The sequence below is a fragment of the Colius striatus genome, chromosome 6 (assembly GCF_028858725.1).
Source record: "Colius striatus isolate bColStr4 chromosome 6, bColStr4.1.hap1, whole genome shotgun sequence".
Classification (NCBI taxonomy): Eukaryota; Metazoa; Chordata; class Aves; order Coliiformes; family Coliidae; genus Colius; species Colius striatus.
Window position 1 is genome coordinate 8,057,896 of NC_084764.1, and position 14,072 is coordinate 8,071,967.

At 47.0% G+C, this 14,072-nt stretch overlaps 1 protein-coding gene across 2 annotated transcripts in view; it reads right to left on the bottom strand.

Annotated features, from left to right (window-relative positions):
• Positions 1-13,455, bottom strand: part of TTC17 (tetratricopeptide repeat domain 17) — a 59,489-nt gene extending 46,034 nt beyond the window's left edge. The window contains exon 1 of one of the 2 annotated variants that reach the window (XM_061998197.1): positions 13,234-13,455. In XM_061998197.1, the coding sequence (XP_061854181.1) occupies positions 13,234-13,452 (219 nt within the window). In that variant the 5' untranslated portion in view covers positions 13,453-13,455. The remainder of the gene's footprint in view (positions 1-13,233) is intronic. The other variant, XM_061998196.1, reaches the window with a different exon arrangement.
• Positions 13,456-14,072: the final 617 nt, after the last annotated feature.

Genomic DNA, 14,072 nt, shown 5'->3' on the forward strand with positions numbered 1-14,072 from the left:
TCTTTAGTCTTCAGATTTTCACTTCTAAATCTGCTCTGTTTGTCACCAGCAAATGAGCACTGTCTAGTAATAGCAAAACCTTTCAATCCAGTAGAAAGTTAATATTACTGCATAGCCTTAGCTCTTTAAGACCAATGCAGTGCATAAACAAAAAGCTCTAAAACCAAAACTTCATTAGCAAATAAAACCTTACCTTTGTTTACATTTGTTCATTCCTGACTCTGAAAGTTCTAGACTTCCATTGCCAGAAATTACCAGAGTAAAAACTATTACTGACTCCCAAAAACATAGATCTAACTTGAGTGCAGTAATTTGTGAGAAAGAATTTGAATGGAGAACTTAAGCAGCTACGCTGGACAACCTTGCAAGGTTTGCAGAGGAAACTTGAGCCAGCGCATCTAAAGTGTTCAGAGCACTTTTGGCAGCTTGTAAAAGTGAGCCAAATATACTGTATCAGTTCTTACACTTTATTTTATACATTTACAATATGAAGGCATTACAAAATGGTAACTGATGAAACAAAAAGCACCCAGATCTACAAAAATACACTATATGACACAGAGGAGAATGGATCTTGACTGAAACCTACAGGAGATATAACGATATCATGCCTGCAGATAAGGAAAATAACGCCAATTTGGCTTTCGACAGGCATGGGTTTGGAGGATGATGGTGTTCCAAGAATTTCATAGAATTAAAAGGTCAATTTCCTCATCTGCTTAGACTGATCACAAAAAACCCCAACGTGCTGCTAAGTAAGGGAATCCTCCCTTTTCTTACTCCCTGTAATCTTATAGCTCCACTGAGAAACAGGTCAGCCAATTCAGCTGAAAAAATACTTAAAAGATTAAACAATTAGCTTTCAGCCAGATCAGCATGCCAGTCTGAACTGGCCTCAGGCGAGTACTTCATCATTCCCCTCTCTCTAGAGACAGCCATGTGGCTCTTGCAATGTTCCTCCTGGATCCAGACAGCAATATTGTCAAGGCTCCTGGACCATTAACCACCCTTTTATAACACCCTTCCCCAGACCAAACACATTTTCTTTTACAGTGACTGTGGTTTCTACAGCTGCAAAAAGGCAAAATTGACTTACCCAGCTGTGAAGAGCACCAAACCTATATTTGCCATTGAGGGCAGTGATGCCACCCCACAACAAATTTAGCACAGTGAGCAGGTAGCAAATATCAGCATGATCTATACAGCAGAGCTAACAGCAATGGTAAAGGCAAGTGGGGGGCATCATGTGCTGAAATGGAGAAGACACACACACTGTGAGCCCTGCAGGGCTCACCACCTGGGCACTCACACCTCACGCCATCCTCACTGCTGCCCAGCACCTTGTTGTTTTCCAGTGCAGACATATCCCCAAACCCAGAAAATCATACCCTGAATAAAAACATAAGACCGTTGGCATGAATAAAAGTCCGTGTTTGCTCAGAGCACTGCTGAAAATGTTGTGGTACAGGGTTTGCATTTAAAAGCAGATTTAAAACAATTAACTGGTAAGGAAAACAGTACAAAACTTTGCTCTGGAAACAACCTGACTTCAACAGTTAAAACCTTATTAGGTTTTAACTCACGATCACGGTCCCTGGTCCTCACGGGGGACTTCAACTACCCTGATATCTGCTGGGATAACCACACAGCCAAGCACACGCAGTCCAGGAGGTTCCTACAGATTGTTGACAGCAACTTCCTGTCGCAGATGATCCAGGAACCAACAAGGAGGGGTGTGCTGCTGGACCTGGTACTGATGAATAGAGATGGCCTGGTTGGGGATGTGAAGGCTGGAGGCACCCTTGGCTGCAGTGACCATGAGATAGTAGAGTTCAAGATCCTGTGTGGAAGGGGCAGAACACAAAGCAGGAACCTGACCCTGGATTTCAGGTGAGCTGACTTTGGCCTCTTCAAAGATCTACTTGGACAGATCTCATGGGATATGATTCTAGAAGACAGAAGTGCCAATGAGAGCTGGTCAGTCTTCAAGTACCACTTCCTCCAAGCCCAGGATCAGTGTGTCCCAACGTGCAAGAAAGGAGGAAAAGGAGGTAGGAGGCCTCCATGGATGAGCAAGGATCTGCTGGGACGACTCAGGCAGAAAGCAGCCATCTATGAGAGGTAGAAACGGGCTGACTTCATGGGGAGAGTATAGGAACATTGCCAGGGCATGCAGGGGTGCAACTAGGAAGGCTAGAGCCCTTCTAGAATTACATTTAGCCAGGGATGTTAAGGACAGGAATGAGGCATTTTTCAAGTACATCAGCAGCAGAAGGATGGTGAGGGGGAATGTGGGCCCGCTGCTAAACACTGAGGGTGCCCTGGTGTCTGAGGATGCAGAGAAGGCCGAAGTACTGAATGCCTTCTTTGCTTCAGTCTTTACAGCCAAGGCTGACCCTTGGGAAGCCCAGTCAGCAAGGATAACAGGATGGCCAGGATAGCAGAGGACTTGTCCTGGGTGGAAGAGCAAGAGGCTAAAGACTTGTTGGCCTAGCTCAACACTCGTAAGTCAACGGGACCTGATGGGATGCATCCTAGAGTGCTGAGGGAGATGGCTGATGCGATTGCTAAGTCTCTCTCCATTATTTCTGAACAATCATGGAGGACAGGTGAGGTGCCTGAGGACTGGAGAAAGGCCAATGTCACGCCAGTCTTCAAAAAGGGCAAGAAGGAAACTACAGGCTGGTCAGCCTCACCTCCATCCCTGGAAAGGTGATGGAACAACTCACCCTGAATGTTATCACTGAACATATGAAGGATAAGATGGTTATCAGGGAGAGTCAACATGGCTTCACCAAGGGGAAATCCTGTTTGACTAACCTGACAGCCTTCTATGAGTGCATAACCGGCTGGCTGGATGAGGGGAGAGCAGTGGATATTATCTACCTTGACTTCAGCAAGGCTTTTGACACTGTCTCTCACAGCATCCTCATCAGAAAGCTCAGGCAGTGTGGCTTGGATGAGTGGACAGTGAGGTGGATGGAGAGCTGGCTGAATGACAGAGCCCAGAGGGTGGTATCAATGGGACAGAATTGAGTTGGAGGCCTGTGGCCAGTGGAGTTCCACAGGGATTGACTCTGGGGCCAGTCTTGTTCAACATCTTCATCAACAATATGGATGAGGGGACAGAGTGTACCCTCAGCAAGTTGGCTGATGACACCAAACTGGGAGGACTGGCTGATTCCCCAGAAGACTGTGCTGCCATTCAGCGGGATCTCGACTGGCCTGAGAGTTGGGCAGAGAGGAACCTCATGAGGTTCAACAATGACAAGTGCAGAGTCCTGTGTCTGGGAAGGAACAACCCCATGCACCAGTACAGGCTAGGGGTCGAACTGCTGAAGAGCAGCTCTGCAGAGAGAGACCTGGGAGTCCTGATTGATAATAAACTAAATATGAGCCAGCAATGTGCCCTCGTGCCAAGAAAGCCAACGGCATCCTGGGATGCATCAAGAAGAGTGTGGCCATCAGGTGGAGGGAGGTGGTTCTCCCCCTCTCCTCTGCCCTGGTGAGGCCTCATCTGGAGTACTGTGTCCAGTTCTGGGCTCCTCAGCTCAAGAGGGACAGAGAACTCCTGCAGAGAGTCCAGCGCAGGGCCACCAAGATGATCAAGGGTATAGAACATCTTTCATATGAGGAAAGGCTGCGGGAACTGGGGCTGTTTAGTCTGGAGGAGACAGAGGTGATCTTATTAACATTAACATCTAAAGAGTGAGTGTCAGGAGATTGGGACATCCCTCTTTTCTACAGTAGATAGTAACAGGACAAGGGGTAATGGGATCAAGCTGGAACACAAAAAGTTCCACTTAAACATAAGAAAAACTATTTCACTGTGAGGTGAGGGAGCCCTGGCACAGGCTGCCCAGGGAGGGTGTGGAGGCTCCTTCCTTGGAGGTCTTCAAGACCTGCCTGGACATGTTCCTGTGTGACCTGATCTAGGTGAACCTGCTTCTGCAGGGGGGTTGGACTAGATGATCTCTAAAGGTCCCTTCCAACCCCTACCATTCTATGATTCTACGATTCTATGATTCTACGATTCTATGATTAGAGGGCAGGTGTTATTTCAAGATGTGTCATTATTTCAATACTGTTAACAGCTGCAATCAAATACCCAGATGTTCTCAGATGCTGCTTTTACCTACAGATATCAACCTGCAGAGCATCTTGTGCTAAAGACAGTGCCAGAACAAATACATGTTCCAACTTACTCATTTTTTGTTAGGCTGATGGCAAAGCCCCACATTCATTTACTCTTCTTCCAAACTGCTGAAACACTGACATTCAAGATGAAGTGCTTGAAATACAATAATCTGACTTTGATTCAAACACAGTAAACAGGAAGAAAATAGTACTGAAAAGCTTTCCTTGAATGTCTGACGGCTGCTATAGCTACACTGCAGAAAGGCTGCCAGCAGAGCACTTTTAGAATAAGTGTTCTCTGTTCAACTCTGCCCAAAGGTGAAAGTTTCTTTATAAAGCACTGTTCAAATTTATTCACTGTCAAAGTACACCAAGAACCTGATTCAGCAAGAGACACACAGAACTTGTGTAATCAAAAAAAGGCAGCGGAGTTGAGTCAAACCCCGAAGTTTTTGAGTCTCCTGTGTTACCTGCATATATCAAAGCCTCTGAATAATTAGACTTGTAAGTTTTGCCAAACCTTCCAGTCTGCTTTTCCCCATGATCCAGTTACATTGCACAACCATAGAAATGTTTGAAATGAGGGTCAATGAATGCTTCAGTCAAACTATTTTAAGTAAGGCTGAAGTACTGTGGAAATCCCACTGTTAATTGAGACAGAGGAACACCCAATTCAGAACAGCTGTCAGTGCCTCTGCATGTCCTAAAAGCACTTTATGACACACAGAAGGCAGATTATGACAGAAAGAAGCTGAAAAGACATTACAGCAAATGATGGCATGCAGCAAAATGAGCTCCTTGCACTTGTTTTATAGTGGATCTTTTGTCACTGTACTTGTAAAATAAAGGCAATTCCCACTCAGGCTGGAAGTCCTTGTAGTCTCAAGTGGGAGCAAAGGATCTAAAAACTGATACTTGTCTTTTTGTATATTCTTGCTGTCTTGAGATGCTGCTACCAAAGCATTTCTTAAAGAAGCTGCAAATAGGCTTCAGTTCAAGACAAGCTACAAGACTGGAACATAAATGCTTTGGCCTATGGAAATGATGATCAGGGAGTGTCAGAAAATACTTGTTCCAAAGGATGTCACTGAAAAATTCACACAGAAAAATCATGTTGAATTGAGCTTTTATAGTAAGCAGTGAGCCACTTAAAAGGTTACAGCTGCAGAAGCTCTCACCAAACAGCATTAGGTGTTTGCATACAGACATTTTAAACACAGCACATCAAGCATAAAACATAGCAAAGCTGCAGCATTATTGGTCTGCTCAACTGAGATGACTTTCAGAAAGCACACCAGCTATGATCTCATAGATAGCAGATCTAAACACATTAAAGGAAAACAAGACTTTTTTTGTAATGCCACTTGTCTTCAGCGTGTTGTTGGTTATACTTAGGGTAGAAAGCAGATTTCCAGCATGTATGTTCTACAGCAGTAAAGCAGGTGCCAGCCATACGATCCATTGAATCAAAACAGGAGCTGGAGTGATCGCTCTTATACATCTGTAATGGACAAGAACTTGTTTTCATACAGGCAGATTGGTTCCTGCTGCTTGCTCACTGCCATATCCTAAATATAATGTGTTCTAATGTTTAAAGTACAGAAAAGGAAAAAATACTAGACTTAGGAGATACTTAAAAAGGTTAACCCTGAGCAGTAATTTCTTCAGCTTAAGAACAGCAGACAGACAACAAATCAGTTTTTTCTGGTTAAACCTTAAGGGAAATGACTGTATTTGGTAATGTATTTTTATGGCAGACACTTTACACCACGGTTCTCATTTCCTGACTGGTTAGTAACAGGTAGGGATTTGGCTTTAAATGTTAAAAAGCAAAAGAAAAAGAGTTCAGCTACATGAGGTAACAGTGGATTTCCTTTCCTCTTTTGGGCTTTGATAGGGCCTTCACACAAACACGTGCTTGGGCCACCTTCCAGGCTATCCTTTTGCTGTGATACCTGCCACAATACTGGGAAGGCACACCAGACACCAAGCACAGCTGCCACCACAGAATAACCAGCTCTGAACAGATGATTTGGATCATTTTGTCAGTTTGTTCTACCCTTACTTTAAAACTGATGGGAAACACAATGGGAAGCCAGGAGATCAAAGTGAGAGGATGCTACCAGTATCTGGGAGCCACTCCTGTGCCTGGAGGACAAAGGTTGTAAAGGAGCAAGCAGGACATGCTGCCCATGCATGGTCAGAGCCAGTGCTGGGGCACTTCTGGACTTAGAAACCGAACCACCTTGGCATACATTACTATGCTGGGCTAAATCCAGACATTCTTGTATGAAGACTTTGCTGTCAGGAGTTAAAATCTGGCATAAGGTTACCTACTGGACTTCAGCAGGCATGTGGGGCACAGGCACCGACAGCTGTATTTCAGCAGCCCTTCACATCTGCCTCAGCTCCTCCGCCTCAGATGCAAATCTTTCAACTGCTGAGTCCAGAACAGTGCAGCCTACTTCTCCATTGCTGCCCCAAAGAACAACAAATTTGCATTTCTGACTGCACTCCACCAAACTGACATCTGGCCGTGACCTTCACAGCAGCACAGAAAGGCGGAGGCTGGTCAAGTGTGGTTCTAGGCCTGCACCCCATTAGGGACAGGGGCGCTGAGCATCTCGGCCTTTCACTGCACTAAATGGACAGGTTCAAACTTTTCAAATATACTTATAAAGGCAGAGAATTTGAAGCAAAGAGGTTTTTTTTAAAAAAATCACTATTTTTCACAGTAGTGAAGGGCCCAAATCCCACAGTCTTCTGTTAGTCAAGAGAGGAGTTTTAAAACAGAACAGTTTCCCTCTTCCTGAGGATAAGCTGACCTACCCTTTTGACACTTCAAAACCATCATGCTTCAGCTCCCCACCCTGGGGTTGGATGACACCTAATGAGCTGCAGTAAACTCACACCAATCTCCAGTCTCAGTCTCTTTGCACACAATCACAAACACTGGCCACTGTTCTGGGAAAGGCAAGCTACATCACACGCTTCCATTTACCACACTACAGACTTGGAAGGGTAAGAAATGCAGTCAAGAAAGAGGTCAAACGGCCAAGCAAACTAACCTTTAGTGAAAAAAGGAAAGCAAATATCCGCCTGTCATCTTCAAGGCAGAACTGACTGCTTAATACATAGCAGAAGATGCTTTTGTAAGCAACAAACAACTTTTTATTTGGCTGCACTCAACTTTCAGCTTTCCTTGGTTTTCGGCGGCGCTTTTCCTCTAGTCTGGAGCATATGGGCCACTATTCTTATTTCCACCTCTTAGCATGTGTGCAGTCTGATGGCAAGACAGCAGTACAATGCATCAACCAACTCTAAAACCACCCATGAATCACCTTGCCTTGCTGCAACACAAGGAGCTCTCACATCCATAACCAAATGGAAGCAATGTTGGGTAACGTAACCCTTCTTAACTGTACTAAGCCAGAGTTAAACACACTAGTACACTGCACAAAATTCAGATGTTATGTTTATTGAGGAGGCTGGAATTCTTAGCCCCAAACAGGCTAACCAGCATCACTCCTTCGCTCTCTTCTCCAGATTCCCTCTACTGAACTTCAAAACACACAGCAGCACATTAAAAGCAAACCAACTTTTTGCCAACTCAGGTTCCTTGCCAGAGGCTCTCTGCTCCTGGCAACACTTCCCCATTCCTGCTTTGGAATCTGCCTGGGAGGTTTCTTTGCTTCTTTAACTTTAATTACTCAGAACTAACTTTTTCAGCATTTATAGTGATAAAGGCAGTCTAGTCCTCCCTGCCAGCGTGCTTGGCTTTAACTGCCTCCATCAAGACATCTTTAGAAAGATCCTACCTCAGCTCTGCTACGTCAGGACTCTGAGAGATGACAGCAGTTGGTCCCCATCAGTAAAGCCATGAATGACTACTGAAACTGTTCCCTGCATTGCATTTAATCTGTCAACTGTTTGTTCTCTCTTTATGCCAAGTTCCTCTTTTCCCTGGAAGTACACTAGCACTTCTGCAGAGTAGCTAGTTTCCCAGCTGGCAGACAAGCACTGTCTAAAATCAGTTATGTATTACCCTGAACTTTATACCCCGAGTTGTGAAATGAAAAGGCACATAAACATGTGCACTGAGCAGATATAATCTCATTAAAGGGAGAGAAGATTACTCAGTCCCTGGCTTTGCAGGAACACGCATCTGATGGTGGAATCAGACTCAAAGAATACAAACTCAAAGAATATATTCCAGAGAATGATGTATTTGACCTGAAAATAGGCTACTAGGGCAACAGATACAGCTTGATGTCTTTTCTCTTGATGGCTTACTGGGATGATAAAACAGTACATTAATCTGTTTCATTGTGCAGAAATGCTCACTAACAGCTGGAACAGCAGGGCCCACTTTGCAAGCACTACCACTTAATAGATGAGATCTTGCTAATATATGGAAAGTTGTTCAGTTTGCCTTAATTTTTGCCACCTCTAGTGGTTGTTACACCACTGGGAACCAAGTCTGAGTCAGGGTACTGCTAGCTGCCTTATGCCACAGGAAAATCAACCTCACTTGACCATCACCTTGTACTAAAGGCTGGCACCCTCGCTGCACTATAGAAAGAGCTAACAGAGAATTTAATGCAATAATAGAAAATATTTTCATCCTTCTTTCCTCAAACAGATTCCTGCTATTATATTTTTTATATAGGCCAGGGTCTGTAACTTTTGCTTTCAGCTCCTCATCCACAGCTCACTTTGGTAACAAGGAAAACAAGGCTCACAGTAGCAAACCAAAAACTACAGGGAAGTCACCTGTCACTGGTGCTTAGCTGGACACCCATGGCTGGTAGCTCATTTAGCAGAGGGGATGTCAGAGCTTTCCCACCACTGAAGTTTGCCCACATCTTAAAAGGTGACCTTTAAAAACGTGTTTGAGAATGACTGCTTGAGAATGCTACTGTTCTGACAATGAAATAATATAAATGCTAATTAACAGCACCACTCTTGAGCCACCAGGCAGTATTAGCCACTCCCAGTTGGAGAGTGCTGTGCTGGAAGCATTGTGACCAGCAGTGCAAAGTCCAGTGGTGGCTGATCACCCACAGCATCCCTCGGGAATCGATACTGTGGCCAACACTGTTTAAAGTCTTCATTAATGAAGATAAAAAGGAGCTCAGCACGCTTGGTGTCCTCTGCAAACATGGGGTGGGGCTGAATAGTGGAAGGCAGGGCTGCAGTTAGAGAGCTGGTGAAACAGGCTAAAGGGGACCTCATGAAGTCAACATGGGCAAGTGCAAACCCAGTGCCCGGGATGCAATAGCCTCATGCAGCAGGAAAGGCTGGGGATGAACAGAAAACAGCTTTGCAGAAAAGGACGAGCCAGCAGCATGTCCTCACAGCTGAAGCAGCCAACTGCATTGTGTGGTGCAGCAATGAGGCTGGAGCCTCCAAGGCAAGGGCAGCAACTGTTCCCCTCCAAAAAGCACCCATGAGAATGCACCTGCTTTGGCTCTTTGCCCCCATTTCAAAGCCAGTAAAGCCCTTTGGAGGGAGTGAGGGGCCTGGAGCACACAACATGCTGAGCAGCTGACAGAAGCAGGCTGGCTCAGCTGCAGAGGGATATTGCTGATGTTTTCAGCTTCCCAAGAGCAGGGTACAGAGAAGACAGAGCCAGACTCTTCTTGAGATGTGACAGTGAGAGGCATTGTACATCTGTTGCTATGTGGGAAATTCCAAACAGAAAAGAGGGGAAAAAACCCCTCATACTGAAGGCATCTGGTCACTGGACTGGGTGCCCAGACAGGCTGGCTGTCATGCCTTAACCCCAGCCAGCAACTAAGCACCATGCTGGCTTACTGCCCCGTTCCCAGTGGGATGGGGAGGAGAATTAGGGGAAAAAAAGGGGAAACTTGTGAGTTGAAATAAGAAGAGTTTAGCAATTAAAAGGAAATAAAATATAATAATATCAAACATCACATAATATTAACAACAACAAAATAAAATGTAACAAAATGAGAGAGAAATAAAACCTAAGACAGACAAGTGCTGCCCAGTGCAGTTGCTGACCACTGACTGATGTCTGAGCAGTGACTGGTACCTGCCCTGCAACACCTCCCCCCTAGTTTATACACTGAGCGTGACGTGATGTGCCGTGGTATGAAATAGCCCCGTGGCTGGTGTGGGTCAGCTCTCCTGGCCATGCTCCCTGTGAACCTCCTTGCCAGCACAGTCTGGGAAACTACAAGAATGCCTTAACTCAAGATTAGCAGCAGTCAAATGTGTTATCAATGTTATTCTCCAAAACATAGCACTGTACCTGCTACCGGGAACAAAATTATCTCTGTCCCAGATGAATCCAGGACACTGTGAAATCCCCATGGTGGGACACAAAATACAGCCTGCAAGGCCCTCAGTGACTGCATTTAGCTGGCCCTGATCCGAGCTGTAGGACAGGCACCATTACTCTATCAGCTCATTTAGGTTATCTTTTTCAAACCAGCAGCACTGGAAGCTTATTCCAAACACGAGCCTTGGCTCACACAGCTGTCTCCGAGAAGGTAAGGTGTGTCCAAATTCAAGCTTAGGCTACAGTGTGAGCAGCAAGAACTAGTACAATGGACTTGGATGGTCCAAGGAGGAGTCTACAGTAGTATGGAAAAATGGGAGGTGACATCATCTTTTCTACAAAACAAGAGTAGATTAATTAGGACTAGTAAAGAAGGTGCTGACAGACAATGCTCTGTGCATACTGAGAAGCTGAAACACTTGAAGCTTCATAGCCAAAGCACTTACATGACCAACGTGGACAAAAGCCGCACTGAACATGCACAAAGTAGTAGTAATTGGGAACAAGGACTGAATGGCTAAAGGGCACTGGTAAAATGCAAGTTCTGATGGTAAATAACAACTCAGTGAAGAATATTCTGAAAAGCACGAAGCAAAGGGATGTTCTGTGGGGAAATTTTAGGCTTCTGCCCTGTTAATAAGGTTGTAGATCTTAGTATTAGGGTAAGGACAGCTCAAATATTTTTTAATAGTGTGGTTCTACAACTGAATAGACAAATCAACTATGAATCACCTCACTGCCACTGAATCACAGAACCGTAGGATATCTCGAGTTGGAAAGGACCCATAAGGATTGAGTCCAACTCCCTGCTCCTCACAGGACTATCTAAACTCAACCATACAACTCAGACCGTCATTCAGATGCTCCTTGAACTCTCACAGGCTTCGCACTGTGACCATTGTCTTGGGGAGCCCATTTCAGTGACCAAACGCCCTCTTGGTGAAGAGTCTTTCCCTAATGTACAATTGGAACTTCCCCTGATGCAGCTTCATTCCACTTCCTTGTGTAGAGTGGGGCAAAGACAATTCCTTCCCACTGCTGGACAATGAAGATTATCTATTGGTTTTGCTGCTAACTGTTGAACCACAATGAGATTTTGGCATTTAATCCTGTGTTCAAGTCCACTCTAGAAAATGCCTCTTCTTCTCATTCCCCCAAACACAAACAAGTGGCCAAAACTCAAGGAGGCTCTGCAGGGATGGCACTAGCAGTAGTCACAAATTTAACTGTTACTTTCACAAGAGCCAGGGAGGTGACACTGACAGATGCTGAAACACAATTTATTGTAAAAAAGCCTCACTGGAAAAGCTCACTGGACAATTATCAACACCACATCCCAGGTACTGAAGAACGTGGTTTCTTATGTTGCAAGTTTCATATTTCAAGTTCCATGTTTATAATTTGAGTTTCCTTGACAGAAATAGATGGATTCATTTTGACCACACAGGTTAAGAGAAGTTATTCCACAGATATCATTTTATCAGCTCAGCTACTGACCTTGAGAACTTTACATATGGAACGTGGGAATGCCCCTGCTTTGAAAGCACCATCAACTGTAGTAGAAGAGCTTCCTGCAGAGCAATGGTACCTGTACCATCAGTCAACTGACAGCATAAAAAGCCATTTGTTAAGATCAGTGCTGAATTTAGCTCATCAGATTTTCAAGTCATTTTAGCTAATTAAAGACACAGCTGCTTTTCATGCAATAATCAAAATCAACACTTAATACAAATTTGGTAATATACAAATAATATACACACAGAGATGCTTCCAGATCATTATCACATACCAATTCCTCCCTATCTAAAGTGGGAAAAGCAGGCCAGACAACACTGGAAGTGTTGTCATTCGTTATTTCTGATAAACTAGGGTAAGAAAGTGCCTGAGAACCATAAGAGAAACACAATTCCACCTGTCCAAGGACCCTAATGCTTTCTGACACGAGACCTGACCAGACCTTCCCACAGAAGGAAGATGATGTTTAGAGACATTCATCTATCCACACTTTTTCCCTCTGGGGTGTGGGGGTGTGAAGGCCACATTGCTTCCTACACAATTAACTCTTCCACTCCGGAGAAAAACGATCTGGCGGTTCTGCTTAAGGGCTAAGCAGACCTGACATGAATGGATTTCTGTTCCCCTTGCGACAATCGATAAGCAAAACAAGGCAGAAGGATCCCGAACGTGACACATCTCGACTCTTTCAACTGTGCTGCAAGTGGGGGGCACGGCGCGGGACCAGAACGAGCCGTTTTGACTAAACCCAAGGGATCACTGCCGAATACGGCAATGCCCTACCATTTCTCCCTCCCTCTCTCGGGTTTCCAGAAGGAGCGAAAAGGTGCGAGGGCGGCGGCGGGGAGGTGAGAAATCGCAAATTCATCGCTACCCCGGGCCGCGCCCGCCGCGGTGACCGCCCTCGGGGCACGGGAAGCCCCAGGGGCAGGGCCACGGCCACCCGGGAGAGCCGGGGACTCCACGGGAGGGTCGAGGTCTCGCTGGCTGTGCCCTCAGAGCGGGCACCTGGGTGCGCGCGGAGCCCGCAGCACGGCCTGACGGGCTCTCAGGGAGGCTGCGGGGAAGGACCGACCGCCGCTGCTCACACACAACGCCGGCTAAAACCTGCCCTCGGCTCGCCCGCACCCGCCCGGCCGCTCCTCGCCGCCGCCTCAGCGCCCGGTTTCGCCGGCGACGCCAGTTCGGCGCAGGAGACGCCGGGGCCGCTCGTCCGGTGGCAGCGGCTCTCGGACAGGCGGTCGGCAAGTCCCCACGTCCTCCGGCCCGCTCACCTGCTGCTGGATCTTCCCGTCCTCCGTGACCACCCAGTGGGTGGTGGCAGCGGCGGGCCGCGTCCCCGAGGCCAACAGCGAGCACAGGCCCAAGGCCCAGCCGGAGAAGACCCACGCCCGCCCCAGCCCGCCCCGCCGGGACGGTCCCGCTGCCGCCGCCATCTTCCCCAATCCCGGCCTGCCCGCACCACCCGGAACCGGAATCGGCAGCGCCGCCATTTTGGGAGGGGAGGGCCGAGCGGGCGGTGTCGCCGCGCCGGAGGGCAGGGCCTGGGGCGCCGGCGGCGGCAGCGCGGCTGGGCCCGGTGGCTGTTGCAGAGCCTGGAGCAGCCGCCGGCACAGGGGAAGCGAAGGCGGCGGATAGAGTTACCAAATCATTTCGGTTGGAAAAGGCCTTTAAGATCATTGAGTCCAACCCCTCCCCTCACCCTGCCAAGCCCACCACTACCCCACGGCCCTCAGCACCTCAGCTCCATGGCTTTGCAATAGCTCCAGGGATGGGCACTCCCCCACCTCCCTGGGCAGCCTGGGACAGGGGCTGACAACCCTCTCAGGGAAAAAGTTCTTCCTCAGCTCCAATCTAAACCTCCCCTGGGGCAATTTGAGTCCGTTTCCTTGTGTCCTATCATTCATCAATGGAGAGAAGAGACAGACCCCAACCTCACTACAGCCTCCTATCAGGGAGTTGTAGAGCATGATGAAATCTCCCCTCAGCCTCCTCTTCTCCAGGCTGAACACCCCCAGCTCCCTCAGCTGGTCCCCATCACACTTGTGCTCCAGCCCCTTCCCCAGCTCTGCTGCCTGGCTCTGGACACGCTCCAGCCCCTCAGTGTCCCTCT